The 14,361-nt window shown below is 40.4% G+C and overlaps 2 protein-coding genes across 9 annotated transcripts in view; one reads left to right on the top strand and one right to left on the bottom strand.

Annotated features, from left to right (window-relative positions):
* RPP30 (ribonuclease P/MRP subunit p30) overlaps nucleotides 1-13,672 on the bottom strand; it is a 31,360-nt gene extending 17,688 nt beyond the window's left edge. Inside the window, exons 1-6 of one of the 2 annotated variants that reach the window (XM_025466489.3) lie at nucleotides 13,178-13,672; nucleotides 11,789-11,844; nucleotides 10,946-11,002; nucleotides 10,472-10,546; nucleotides 7,446-7,517; nucleotides 885-974 (exon numbers count right to left, since the gene is read on the bottom strand). In XM_025466489.3, coding sequence (XP_025322274.1) covers nucleotides 885-974; nucleotides 7,446-7,517; nucleotides 10,472-10,546; nucleotides 10,946-11,002; nucleotides 11,789-11,844; nucleotides 13,178-13,259 — 432 coding nt within the window. In that variant the 5' untranslated portion in view covers nucleotides 13,260-13,672. The remainder of the gene's footprint in view (nucleotides 1-884; nucleotides 975-7,445; nucleotides 7,518-10,471; nucleotides 10,547-10,945; nucleotides 11,003-11,788; nucleotides 11,845-13,177) is intronic. The other variant, XM_025466490.3, reaches the window with a different exon arrangement.
* Nucleotides 1-14,361, top strand: part of ANKRD1 (ankyrin repeat domain 1) — a 524,644-nt gene that overhangs the window by 29,403 nt on the left and 480,880 nt on the right. The window contains exon 9 of one of the 7 annotated variants that reach the window (XM_049103522.1): nucleotides 11,141-12,388. The exons of 5 other annotated variants lie outside the window; for them this stretch is intronic. In XM_049103522.1, the coding sequence (XP_048959479.1) occupies nucleotides 11,141-11,311 (171 nt within the window). In that variant the 3' untranslated portion in view covers nucleotides 11,312-12,388. Of the gene's footprint in view, nucleotides 1-11,140; nucleotides 12,389-14,361 lie in introns of those variants that run through there. One more of the 7 variants, XM_049103523.1, reaches the window with a different exon arrangement.

Below are 14,361 nucleotides of genomic sequence, written 5' to 3'. Positions count from 1 at the left end.
GAAGAGGGAAGTTATCGATCTTGAGAAAGGGCATAAATTTTTAATTTTCCAATTCTGATAGGATTTGATATGTAACCTGGACTGTCTGCAAAACCCTCTGTCTCCTTCAAGAGGAGTTTTTGAGAATGGGAGGGCAGGTTTGGAAGCCGCTATTCTAAAACAGCATCCTCACCCTTCCAGAGGATCGGCTGCCCCTGCGAACAGTTGACAGTCCTACTGACCTGGCAGCCACTGATCTGAAGTACCACCACCTTTATGATGGAAGAAGACTGGCAGGAAGGTGTGACAGATGGAAGATAAAGGGTAGGGAAAAGCAAAAGAAACTATGTAGAAAGGTAATGAGAAGAATTCTATTGCAGAAGGAACAAAAACTTCCCTGAACACATGGCTACTCTCTTAGGTTGTTGTAAAAGTAACCCTGGGCTTCTGTGGGAACCAGCCGGTTTCAGCGCAGATTTTCATGTTGCTTGGACCTTGCCCATGGCCCCCCTCCTTCCTGTTGTCCACCCTCCGTGCTCGCTGTCTGGGGATCCCTCAACATACTTTTTCCCCTATCTCTTCTTTCTGGACTGCTCTATCCCCTTAATATTCAGTGCTCAGGCACTAAGTATCTGCCATTACCGGCTATCCTCTTAAGAAATATCCTTCATCAACTTTGGTTTGTAAGGCCTTTTAGAAACATCTTAATTTACTGGATAGCTTTTAAGTTTCCATTCTACCTTTAGGCAGCTTTCAAAAATAAAACCCTCTTTTCTAAACTGCCTATTTATCACTTAACCTTCGGTTTTTCCTTCTCAAGAACGCTAGGTCCTTTTGCCCCTTTTCCAACTTGTTAATGTGGGTTTGTGTAGATTCACAGAGAGAAAGGGAAGTATAACACTTACCACATTAATAGGGGGTCTTTTGAAGTAAAACGGTAGTTTCTCTGTTACAGTTATGCAGACTAAATCCACATCTAAATGTGTACAAGCAACCTGTCAAGAAGAAAAAAACCCAAACAGGTAAAGCCAAAAGAAAAAATGGCACATGTTTAGAATGGAAGATATAGTCAAACCCGATTTAGAGAAATATAAATAGACATGGTTTGCTCCATGGGCATCATAATGGTTCTGTGTTGAAGTGTATTTGTCAGTCATGAGCCATTCCTTCACATTTGGTTTGAATGGTTTAATTGTAATCTAGCTGGAGCACAGTGGTATGTCCATGGATCATCTCAACAGAGCCTAGAGATCCTGTAACTCATGGTCCTCCATAAGGATGGGTTGCTAAGAGAGGCTCAGTTTCTGGAAGGTTACTTCAGATTGTTCCAGAAAAGAGGCAACTAGCTGTTCTGAAATTCAAGAAAAAACATAAGCCAAAGGAATATATGCATGGTCCATTTATTCCACAGATTATTTTTGTGCCACACATTGTCCCAGGCCTGGGGCTCCTATCAGACTAATGAATGGCTGGAGGAATACTAACATGATGGCATGTGATGGCATTTTGTTCCAACTCTAAGAGATAGAGTCTACATAAATGGTCAAAGCAGAGCTTACAAATCAAATGGTACTGAATGTATTTTTTCAGCTTTTAATTTCCCTTTCCTTTGTTCTAATTTTTGTTCTTTTTATTGATCAATACTTTCTTTGGATTGACTTCCAAAAGAGGTTTGAAATGGCTTACAAAGAACACAAAGATACAAAAGAAAATGAATAGATAAGAAAACAGGGTAAATGGAAAATCAGGGAAACAAAGCTGGGAAAAGATTACGAGCATAACAGTAGAGGCCAAACCACTGCTAGAAGATGCATATCTGGCTCTGATTTGGCTATTACTTTATTTATAGTGACAGAAAGAATTGGCTGTTTTGTATTGTATTAAAAATAAGCCTGGACAGCCCTGGTGGCGCAGCGGTTTAGTGCCGCCTGCAGCCCAGGGTGTGATCCTGGAGACCCGGGATCAAGTCCCACGTCAGGCTCCCCGCATGGAGCCTGTTTCTCCCTCTGCCTGTGTCTCTGCCTCTCTCTCTTTCTATGAATAAATAAATAAATCTTTAAAAAAAAATAAGCCTTACTGACAATACTGGTGTATACAGGCCTGATGAACAAATTAAAAATGCAAGGTTGGCTATGCTGGCAAACCAACATCAAGGCTATAGACAAAGGAATGGCAGAGTGAGTGAAGAGAGGTAAAGAGCAGGTAATAATATCCCCCATAGGATGAGCTTGGACTTTTAGCAGTAATGGGAATGTCACATCTTGCCTCTTTTCTTCAGAATTCCCACTTTGGTCATTGCTATCCCTACTCCAGGGCTTTAGGAAGCAAGCAATGATCAGAGGCTGTCTGGCTTTAGACAGTCACAGTAACTTAGTAAGCCTGGGAAGTAATGCTGTTTTGGCAGGCAGAAACACTTGGCTCATAAAAAAATCTGGCCATCTCAAGTGCTATACAGCTGTCCACCTCATAAAAGACTCACTGAAAATTGGTAAGAATGAACAAAGAGCTCTGAATAGAAGATAAAACAAGTTCAGCTTCTGGTCATCATTTTTAAGGCATCAGAACAACAAAGATCCAAAAGTTCAGTAAGCCACCGCTAACAAGAAAATGAGTAAACAGGCACTTGCAGGGTCTTTAAATCAGTGGTGTCTTGAAAAGCATTTTAGAAGTAGGCATCAAAAATTTAAATGCACACATCAGCAATTTCACCTGTAGGAATGTATCCTATAGAGAGCCTCTAGAAATATATTCTATAGACATATGCCCTACAAATTTTCAAGAATATTAGTGCAACAACAGTCATTCCAATACCAATCACAAGACTAGACACAACCAAATATCCCTCTATTTTACTTTAAAAAATTATAGTCCCTTTATACAACAGAACATGCAGACTCCTTCAAGGGCATGAGGTACATCTCTAATTGATATCATGGAGTCTTATACACTGTTAGGTAAAAAATACACTGTTAGGTGAAAAGAAAAGCATGGTGTTAGGGAGGAAGGATAGAGGGAGGAAGAGGGGAATGAAGGAAGGAAGGATTATGTAAATAATTACTCCTGAGAAAATACACAGAAACTATTAGTAGTGGTTGCCTCAGGAGAAAAGGGAGAGTGTCAGGTGGGAAGAAAGTGTACTTTTCAACACACATCCCTTTGTACTGTTTGAACTTATAATCACTGTTTTTCATTTAAAAAAAAAAAAGATTTTTTAAAAAGTCCATTAAGCATTCTTCCCCAGAATAAAGCTAAATTAGGTTACTTTCTAATTTATGTATTGCTCATTTCCCCCCTCTTATATAGCTATTAAAAAATATATATACAGCTTATGTAGCTTATAGCAGCTAATTAAAAAATTTCCTTTGTGTTGGTGTAAGTACACGTTACAATAAACATTCAATTACAAAGGATAGCTCCACTTGGCTCCCTCTAATACTTCAAACTTAAAATGTCTCTAACTGAATTCTTTTGTTATTTAACTTTCTATTAATCCAAATGTTTGGGACACGTGGGTGGCTCAGTGGTTGAGCGGCTGCCTTCAGCCCAGGGCGTGATCCTGGGGTCCCTGGATCGAGTCCCACATCGGGCTCCCTGCATGGAGCCTACTTCTCTCTCTGCCTGTGTCTCTGCCCCTGTGTGTGTGTGTCTCTCATGAATAAATAAATAAAATCTTAAAAAAAAACCCAAATGTTTAATTGACATATTTAGAGAACTATAAAATAAGAGCTAATTTTACATTATAATGACATACTTCCTAAATCACTAAAACAGATTAAATTATGTTCAAATAATATTTGCAGTTAAGAACCTTTTGGCAAGTTGCATATGAATTCATAGCAATTGATCTTCACCTTTTTGGGCCAAGGACTCTTATGAGGATTTAAGGAAAGCATATTCCCCAAACTTCACATACCTACAAATACATTTACTTTAGATTCTACAGAACTAGGGGAACAGGAGGGTGGGAGTTCAATCTCCCCCAGAGTCCCTCCCTGGGTGTCAAGCTAATACATATTGGTACTTTATGACAAATAATATGCAAGGGAGGGCTAGGCTTACCCAGAGAAAAGAGAGATATCCATAAATAGTACCTCTCAATCTGAAGTGTGTGTGTATATAAATTCCCCTGAAAAATTTATTTAAAATGGAAATGATCAGGCCTTACTCCCAGGAATAAATTCAATAGTAAGTAGGGCCTAATAACCTACATTTTAACAAACAGCCCTGTCACTTCTGAAGCTGGTGGAGCCAGACCACAGCTTGAGAAGCACTGCTCTGAAAGGTACACTCTCTCCTTAAGAACCCTAGGCATTGCGAGCATATTCTACAGCAGTGCTTTTAGAGGGTTAAGGCATGGATTTTGGAAGGACGAAGAAAACAGATCTTCTATTTCCATTTATTTTTTTAATTCGTTCTCTTAAAATTTATTTTGTGTGTGTACATTTCATAAATCACACGGGTATAGAACATACTCATAATTTATATAATAAACAATGTATTGGGGATACAAGCTCAGTATTTTTTTTAAATTGATAGAGTATAAAGTCAAAGGACTTTGAAGACCACTGGACTAAATAACTTGAATTCTCCTCACCCTGTTGAGTTGCTTTAAATCCTAAATGGGAGTAACTAACTCAGAAGTTCCTGAAGCTTCTACGTAATGCTGTCTGCCAAATTCCACTGCCATCTCTCATCCCAAGAAGCCCTGGCTAATGGACTCCCCTTACAATCTTTCATCTCTGCTCTATCCCCTAGGGTAACTGTGGAGAGGGAGGGTTTATCCATGAGACATCTTCCAGATACTCTGAATGGAAAATCATATGTTATTTCCAATGGAAACAATGCTATTTAAGGTGGTTTGATTTTAAACACTAATTGTTAACATGTGTGTGTGTGTGTGCGTATGCTTTTATGACTCATTTTAGAGACCTTAGTTTTAGCATATCACATCTACAGGGATGCTCGTTTAAATTCTAGATAATCTACTTAAAAACCAAACAAATAAAATCACTTATAGAATACAACCTGCTAAGTAACGGCTTGCATTTGACCCAATTCCAAACCATGATATACTTTTAAAACCTTTATGATTAAAAGAAAAATGTCTTTTAAAATTGATTTTCAATAGAAAACAGGGAGAGTGCTAACTTTGTGTCTTAATGAAAGGGGAAAATGTGGACAGATAAGAGGAAGATGTTTCAATTTTAAAAATTGTTTCCATGTAACTTTCTGAGTACATATGCACAGTCAATTCCAAGCAAATACCTTGTGTGTTATTTATAGCTTTATTCCATTTTCCAGAGTGTTTCTTACAGTTCTACCAACCATATAAAGCATGTGTTCATGCTTTTGAATTCACACTTTTGAATAATCTGAGAAAAACAAGTACAGCTGACCCGTGAACAACATGGGGCTGAGGGGTGCCACCCCCCTTAGTCAAAAATCTACATACAACTTGATTCCCCAAAAACTTAATTTCTGTTGACCAGAAGCTTTCCCGGTAACATAAACAGTTGATGAACATGTTTGTATGTTGTATGCATTATATACCATATTCTTACAACAAAGTTAGCCAGACAACAAAAGTCATTAAAAAAAAAAATCACAAGGAAAATATATTTATAGTACCGTACTGTGTTTATTGAAAAAAATCTGCATAATAGAGAACCCGTGCAGCTCAAGTCCATGTTGTTCAAGGGCCAAATGTAATAAAATAATGTCACTAAGTGAAATTTTAATGTATTCTAAAACCCAAAAGTCCTAGTTCTACTATATAATATACTGCCTGAGAGTTACAGCAAATTATTTAGCCTAAGTCTCAACTTTCTCTTCTAAAAAAAGGAGGATAATAAAATATATTTGCCCTGTTTATTCTCAGGATTGTTATACTAAAGATAAGAAATATGTAGAAGTCTTTGGAAGGATATATAAACATATGCCTCCCCACCATATTATATTTTAAGTATTTTGTTTCTCTGATTACACAAGTAAACAGGTGTGCACTTCAGAGTCAATTCAAAAAATAAATGGGCAACAAAAATTAGGGACACTGCCAATTTTCACTCTACATTATAACTGAGTGGCTACTACTCAGTAAGAAAACAAAGTTGCTAATGTAGATATGCTCACCTTCTTCCTTAGAGTTTCAATACAGAATGGCAATCTCCTATGAAACTTTAAAACAAACAAACAAACAAACAAAAAACCCCAAAACAGTTACTCTAACTCCAAACCTAATGGATCAGAATCTCTAGTGGTGGAGATGTGAACGTGCCTGATTTTTAAAAGTTCCACAGGGGCTTCTGATAACTGAGAACCACTTGATCCTACTCACCTTTTTCTGAAACAAAATTCTTGAGAATTACTATATAAATGAGCATTTTATGAAGGGAGTCACCAAATTAAAAAAAAAAAAAAGCATTCACAGATCATTTGTCCTATTTCCTTGAATTAATATAAACAATTAAGCATTGATAGTTGCCTTAAAAACTAAATTTAATCACACATCAGCCTCCCTAGTCAACAGCTCCATCTACTGGATAAACTCAAGGAAAATCTTCCTATAATTTTACAACAGATTTTGCTTAAAAATGAACGAGCCTATAAAATTAAAACATCAAAGATCAGTATATTTCTGTTCTGCAGTATCCATTTGGTGGATATAGTTTTAGTAGATGGCTATTTTCTTGAATCTAGATAAAGACAACATTCAAAACTTTCTAAAAGTAGCTATGTCTGTTTACACAATAAAACATATTCCTAAAAACTGTTATTACGGTTGATGGTTTTTCTTTTTCTGTAATCATTTAAAACGTGCAAAGTGAAAAAAATAAAATAAAATATCCAGTGTGTTCTTTCTCAACTTGTCAAAATGATCTTACATGTTCAACAACTTTCCTTCCTGGTAAGTCACAAAAGAAATTAAATTCATAAAGGTTCAAGGAACACAAAGGGGAACAGTATCAGCAGATGGCTGATTTAGAAGAATTTCTGGAAGACGGAAAGGCTGATATGATCATGCTGGCACATGGACCACACTTAAGAGCATGCAAAGGAGAAAGCCAGAACAGAGATGAGATATTTTATGCCGCAGAACTTTGCACCTTTCTTCCCTCATAAGCAGCAGTGAATAGTACAAAGGGCAGCAACTAAAGCGATTTCACAGCTTTGAAGGAGATAGACCAACATTTACCTAAGAGACGTTTCGAATGAATGAAGCAAAGATAAAGAATGAGAAAACCTGAGGGTCTCTTTCAATCTGAGTCCATCAAATATCCCACAAGATGACTAAAACAAAATAAAACAAAACAACACATGCCACCTAAGCACCCCCTCATGAAATTTCAGAATTCCAAGTATAAATGTTTTAAAAGTTTCCAGATGGAGTGAAACAGGTCACCTGCAAAAGCGTAACATCAGACTTCTTACGTAAAATAATACATACTATTTCTTTTGCTGTTACTTACATGAAAAAGTTTTTCTGTCTTTGGAAAAACTGCAACAATATCGTACAGCCGGACCCTTGAAGACGTTGCTCTCTGGTAGTACATAAAGAATGTTATTGTACAACAAAGAGTGCACACATGGAATTCTGACTAGTGGTCTAGCTGGCTTATATTTGAATCATGTAACATCTCTTAAATGCCACTTCTGCTTTGTCTTTTGACAGAAAAGACTGCCTAAGCACATGAGATTTTAGATTCCACCCATCACCCACCTTCCCACATTGTTATACTTTAACTATGTACCAAACTGTGCTTGAAATATAAAAATCAAAGTGGACAGTTCTTGCTCTTACAAGCAAGTGGAGAAGGTTGCCAGACATTTACTGAGTATCTACTGTGCGCGGGGCATTGGCATATGAGCTCATTTAAGGGTTCTCAATGGAACTCACCAATTTTTGTGTGTGTGTGAGACAAGAAGTACACATACTAAGCATAAGATCAGACTCATGATGAGAATACTGTTAGATATAAATTAAAATGCTAGATGTGCAAGAAAATACCTGATAGTCCTCTGACGGAAGGAGAGGTTTAAGTTATTGCTTAAAAATGAAAATCTCAAACTTACATTATATGTGATGTATAGGGAAAGGCTGGAAAACTATGCAGCTGAGTCTTGAATGTGGGTTTGCACTGCACAGGTCCACCTTATGTGGATTTTAAAAAAAATACAGTACAGTACCATAAGTATATTTTCTTTTTATGATTTTCTTAATAATACTTTCTTTCCTCAAGCTTACTTTATTGTAAGAATACAGTATGTAGTACATGTAACACTAAAATATGTGCTAATAAACTGTTTCTGCTATTAGTAAGGCTTCTGGTCAACAGGAAGGTATTAGTAGTGAAGTTTTTGGGGAGTCAAAAGTTATAAATGGGAGTTTTAACTACATGGGGCAGGGGGCAGTACCCTCAACCTTAGCAATGTTGAAGGGCCAATTTTATGTTCAAACATGTTCTCTGAATGATGGGATAATGTATGATATTTCTTCTTTGCCTCTTTGTACCCTTAAAATTTTTACCTCTTATTTTGTAAAAAGAAAAGGCATTCTAAAAATCAGAGGAGGAAAGGGAAGGAGTGAAGGGAATGTGAAGCAGGCAGGAAGGGCTGCTGGGCAGACACGCTGACACAGGGCAGGCTCCAGGTCTTAGAAAAGTCAGGACTGAGAAGTATGTGCCCTCTGCTTGCTCACTCCCAACTGGAAAGGGGACGAAAAGCCACCAAGATGCTCATGATAACAAAAGAAACTGAACATTTTTTTTTGTCTATGATCCATTAAAAGTCAGCTCCCTTTAGGTCTGCCTGGGCCTAGAGAACCTGCCTTGCAGCTGTATAAAATACCAGCATTTGGCTTTCCACAATTTTTTTTTTTTTCCAGTAATGCTAATTGTCGTGAAGGAGGCCAGCCTTTCCTTGATGATTCCTTTTCTATGGCAGAGAAGTCCACTCCAGCTTAAGATAAAACTGCTCACCTTCTCAGGGATCTCACTTTCTGCCTCCTTCACTAGGTCCTCCCATTGGCAGGCATGCTCCTCTCTCCCACCTAACAAAACCCAGACAGCAGGTTCTTGTCCACCAACCTCCCTGTGTCTTATGTTTCCTATGGGGCCAACTTCTCGAGCTAAGTCAGCATCACACACTTGCCTGCATTTCCGCACATCCCTACCATTTCCATGGGGATGGTTTGTGCTGAGGCAATCAATAACTTCCCTTGTCAATAACCAAGACATGTCTGAGCCCTTCTCCCACTAGCCTGCTCGGGCCTGCTGATGCTGCTCTTTCTTGCTTCTCTTCTCACTTTCCTCATTGTCTTCCCATTCTCACAGTCCTGCCTCAGCCTCCAATCCTAGCTCCTCCTCTTCTACTCCACCATTAAATGCTGAAGTTCCTTAGAACTCTGCCCTAGAACTTCTCTTTACACGCTGCACATGGACCAGGGATTCTTATCCATTGCCATGACTTCATTTACTCTCTACAGAGCGACTGACCGCTTCCAAATCAGTATCTCATTAGACCAGTCTTCTGAGGGCCATACCCCTTTTCTCACCTGTCCATTTGACAAACTCCACTGGAATTCTCATAATAACCCATAACGTTCCAAACACGATGCCCTCAAGCCTGCTCCTTTTTCTATGTCCGGTCTCAGGAAATGGTACCACCATCTACATAGCAGGCTGATCAAGCCATGCCAGGGATTTATCAGACTATATCCAATCACCCATTAAATCCTGTCAATCCTCCACCTCCCACCAAGCCTCTCAAATCCCCGCAACCCCTCTGATCCATTTCCTATAATGCAAACACCATAATTTCACTCCTTCAGTTAAAACCTTCAAGGGTCTCCAATTGCTCACCCAGACCTACCTCCCCAACCTTGTTCCAGATTAGCCAGCTCAATAGGCTCAGCCCCATCGGTGTTGTTTCGTTTCCCAGAAAACACCAGGTTTTCCTTGGATCCAGGACCTGTGCATAATCCACTCTGTCTGTGGGAACACTCTCTCTTCTGCTCAGCACTTATACAACACTTACTGATTCTTCTGGCCCAGGTTGGAACATCAACTTCCTCAGGTGGGCCCCCTTGTTACACACTCCCAGAGCATCCTTTACTTATTACCCCCAACTATTTAAATATTCCTCACATTTTTAATTATCTGTTTAATGCTCGTTTTATCATTAAACGAACTTTGTAAGTTCAACAATTCTATCTCTATTATTCACAGCAATATCCCCAGGACCCACGTTACGCCTGGTTTCATGTGAGTTCAATGAGTAATAGTTGTCAAAGGACTCTTCAATTGTAGTATCCATATTAATGTGTCAATAGTAGAACAGACTGTTAAGCTATATGAATTCCGAAGAGAGGGAGAGTAGGCAGGTGTCATGCCTGGGGGCAGGGAATATAAGAAGGGGATAAGGTGAAAACACTGTTACAACCCTGTTCAACATTAACCAGTACAACTTACAAGGTCAAAAAGAAAAATTAACTTACCAAAACATTGCAGTGAGATGGATCCGAAACAATAATTGTCAGTCTAGTTAAAACTTTAATTGGTCTTGATTTTCCCTATAATCAAAAGCATTCCATCAAAAAAACTCAAAATACAAACAATCGATTTTCTTCTTTATCAGTGGAAAAGTGCTCACTGAAAGGCACCGGCAGTAAAGGGTAGTGACAATCAATAAAAACTACTCTTCATTCTCAAGGAATTTATAATATAATTGGCAAAATAAAAATATACATGTGTCAAACTACATAACAGGATTACTCAAAGGTTATGGGAACTTCAGGAAAGAAGATCGCCAAAGAAGTACTGAATTGATAGCAAAAGGAAGCTTCATGGAAGACCTGAGTCTTGTGGAAAAGTAAAACTGGTAGAGGAGGAAGAGTGCAGGGAAGAGAATCCTACATAAAATTGGACATTTCTGAATAGCTATTATGGTCCTTAAACAACAAGATACATACCTGTACCATTGGCAGAGTTGTAAAGAGTTCAGAAACAGCTACCGGTTTTTCAATTTCCTACAGTAAACAATGAACAGTCACCCTAGATTGTACATGCGAATGGAATGAAGCATAATGGAAAACTTACAAGGGGTTTTTGGAAAGTTAACTTCTGATATACAGAAACAGTAAATACTTTTTTTTTTTTTTTTAAAGGAAGAAAGCTGGACAGCCCCAGTGGCCCAGTGGTTTAGTGCTGCTTTCAGCCCAGGGTGTGATCCTGGAGACCCAGGATCGAGTCCCACGTCAGGCTCCCTGCATGAAGCCTGCTTCTCCCTCTACCTGTGTCTCTGCCTCTGTGTGTGTGTGTGTGTCTGTCATGAATAAATAAAATCTTAAAAAAATAAAAAATAAAAAGAAGCTGGAGAGCAGAGAAACAGCTAAGGACATCAATGGATATGTGGGGTGAAAAATAGCTTTTTGACTGAAATAATCTATAAGGTATAGTTGTTGGCCTGAAGATAAATACACATTTACAAGCATGTTTAAGAGGGAAATCAATTAGTAATGAGCCCATGTCAGTAAAATAAAAAGGACTAAATACTATAACTCAGTAACAATATACTTTTAAAAATTATTGAAAGTTATTTAATTAACATCAATTCAACTTTAAGAATCCTTCTACCACACCCTAATACTTCACAAAAAACTCTGCATTGGCTCAACTGTTAACATGTAAAATAATACAGTACACAAGAAAGTGTATTTAAGAAATATACTCATCTGCAGCTTCCATATTACCAATACGAATAAAAACAATTGTAAATTTTGGTTATTATTAACGTCAGAAATTGTTTTTTTTACCTGTTTCTTTTCCTTAAATTCAACAACATGATTGATGGCAACAACCGAATAGCCCACTGAAAAGAAAAATGGAACATTCTTGTTAAATATAACAACCTCTCTCTTGTACACATAGGCTCAACTCAGCTCAGGTCGAGAGCAGGGGTCTGTAGGGGCAGGGGCTGTGGGTTTGGACTGGTGTCAGACTTACCTCACACAACTGTCATGAGAAATAAATAAGGTAATAAGCATGGATGATTTAGAGCTGCACCTGGCACAGAGGCAGGGCTCTCTGACCTCTGTGATGTACTGTTAGCATGATACCTTTTTTCACTTGATCATTTCTTTTGCTTTTTACCCTTTCTACTTCCTTCAGAGGTACTTTTTCTAGGGAGAAATGGAGTAATTACTCCCTCACACCACTGCTCACTTCCCCTTCCCAGCTGCCCACCATCAGTAGATTGGGAACTCTGAGGTCAGGGCCTTGCTTTATCAGACTCTATACAGCATTAGTCTGGACACAAGGACTACCAAAAACATGTCTGAATCATGATTCCTATCTCTAAATTATTTAAACACCAATGGGAAGGACAAGGTACTGATATTAAAAGATAATGCATATTAATGCCAGAAGAGTGGTTTTTCCCTCTCCTCGGTTTGTCTGATTTCCTTCTTTCCTTCCTCCTTCAAATAGTTGTTGAGCATCCATTGCTTGCCATGCTCCACAGAAACCTCCTGATTTTTAAACTTCTCTATCCCCACACTTTGCAGAAGACAACAGTTATGATTAGCTCCAATAATTAAAACAGGGTCTTCTCTCTCCGGGCTTTTGCTTCCCTTGGATTCAAATGAGTAGCACTGCAGCATGCCGGCCTTGCTGTTCCCCTGCCACCCGCCTAGTACGTCTCTCCCCCCGCCCCACCTCCCGTTCTTAGATTATGCCCACAAGGTCACCCTCATGTCCCTCCGCCCCTTCTTTGAATTTCCACAGCATTCCCCGTCTGCGCCCAATTCCCCAAACTGCTCTGATACTACTGGGAGGCAGACAGAGGTGATACTAAAAGCACTGGTGTAGGAGATTTACACACTTGGAAGCCCTGGCTTCTGGCATCCTCTAGCCGTGGGGCTCTATGCAAATCTCCCATCCTGTCGGAGCCTCAGTTTTTTCAGTTTTCAGGGGGAGAAGACGATAATAGAACTGAACTAGGTAACAGCTCCCAAGTGCTTTCGAGTTTCCCGCGCCCGGGATCTAAGCAGCACCGCGGCAGCATCAGCTCGCGGGGACATATCCAAGATCCCAGGGGACCCGAACGAAGACAGGCCTTCGCGTCCCTCCTGAACGTGGCCTGATGGTCTGGGGGGCAGCGAGGCTGGGCAGGCACCGCGGCCCGCACAGCCGGGGAGACTCACGGTGAGCTGCGTTCTCCACCAGGCCGCGCAGCGCCTTTAGGTCGGAACCCGCTCGCAGGTCCAAATCCGCGAACACAGCCATGCTGAAATCCCAGGACCGTCGCGTATCCGTCTGCGCAGCCGCGGGGCCCACCCCTCTGGCATGCTGGGAAGTGTAGTTTACTCGCTCGGTCCGCGCCTTCCTTCGCTTGACCAAGTAGTCACGTTAGGGTTCGGAGTCCTCGCTTGGCCTTCGGGTATCTGCAAAAGCTGGCGTGTTGAGATCCACAGCCTCACTTCAACCCTTCGTTGCCTTCTGAATGAGAATGTTGGGAACTCTCGGAGGCAGGCGTTCACGTCTCCCATCTTTCCTCCTAGACAATATTGTGGAAAGTGATTCCTTCGCGAACCGGCCACTTCTGCCAAGAGCTAGAAGCACTTTTGAAACAGACGTAAGAAACTCTTCTAATCCCCGCCTCCTAACGTCCATCCTGTTGTTTAAACTGGGCTTATCAGGAAGTGAGAGAACTGAGCAGGCGGGAGACCTCGGAGGGAGGGAGGGAGGGAGGGAGGGGGCGGGTCCGCAGCTCGCGGCTCTGGCTTCGGTCGGGATCTTCAGCCTCGAGATGGCAGGACCCTGGGAAGAGCCGAGAGCTCCGGCGCTGCCTGAGCAGGACAGGTTCGGCAGGGGACGGGCAAAATGGAAAGGTGTCAGTTTTGCCATCTGACAATCCCACACATTTGGCGTTTCCATATTTTTGCGCCTTATTTAAATGAACTCTTGAAGATTGATAAATGATCCGACAACGTAAGATTGTGGACCTACAGTTTGCATCGGTGCTTCTCAAGCTGCGACGAAGGGCCTGTCTCCCCTCCAGCCCATCCTACCGTACCCTGTCCCGCCTCCAGTTCTTCGCAGGCTCGTACGTGGTCCCTTGTGCATTACGGGGTAAGCATCTCGGGGCCTCTTAAAACTGATTTGACAACAACCGAATTGCCCTCTCTACTCAGTGAAGAAGAAAAGTACATTGATTGGGGGCTTAGATACCCAGACAATTCCAAAGTGATGTAAACGTTTCTAAACAGTTTCAATTTCTGTACATAGATGGTCTCTGGTATATCGACCACACCTTGATTACACCTTCTTTACATGATTTCTTTCCTGATTTCGGAATGGAATTTTAAGAGGGCTCTGTTCCATGGGG

Source organism: Canis lupus, chromosome 28 (genome assembly GCF_003254725.2).
Source record: "Canis lupus dingo isolate Sandy chromosome 28, ASM325472v2, whole genome shotgun sequence".
NCBI classification, from domain to species: Eukaryota; Metazoa; Chordata; class Mammalia; order Carnivora; family Canidae; genus Canis; species Canis lupus.
Note: the sequence above shows the minus strand (reverse complement) of the source record. Positions and strands in the feature narration are given on the sequence as shown.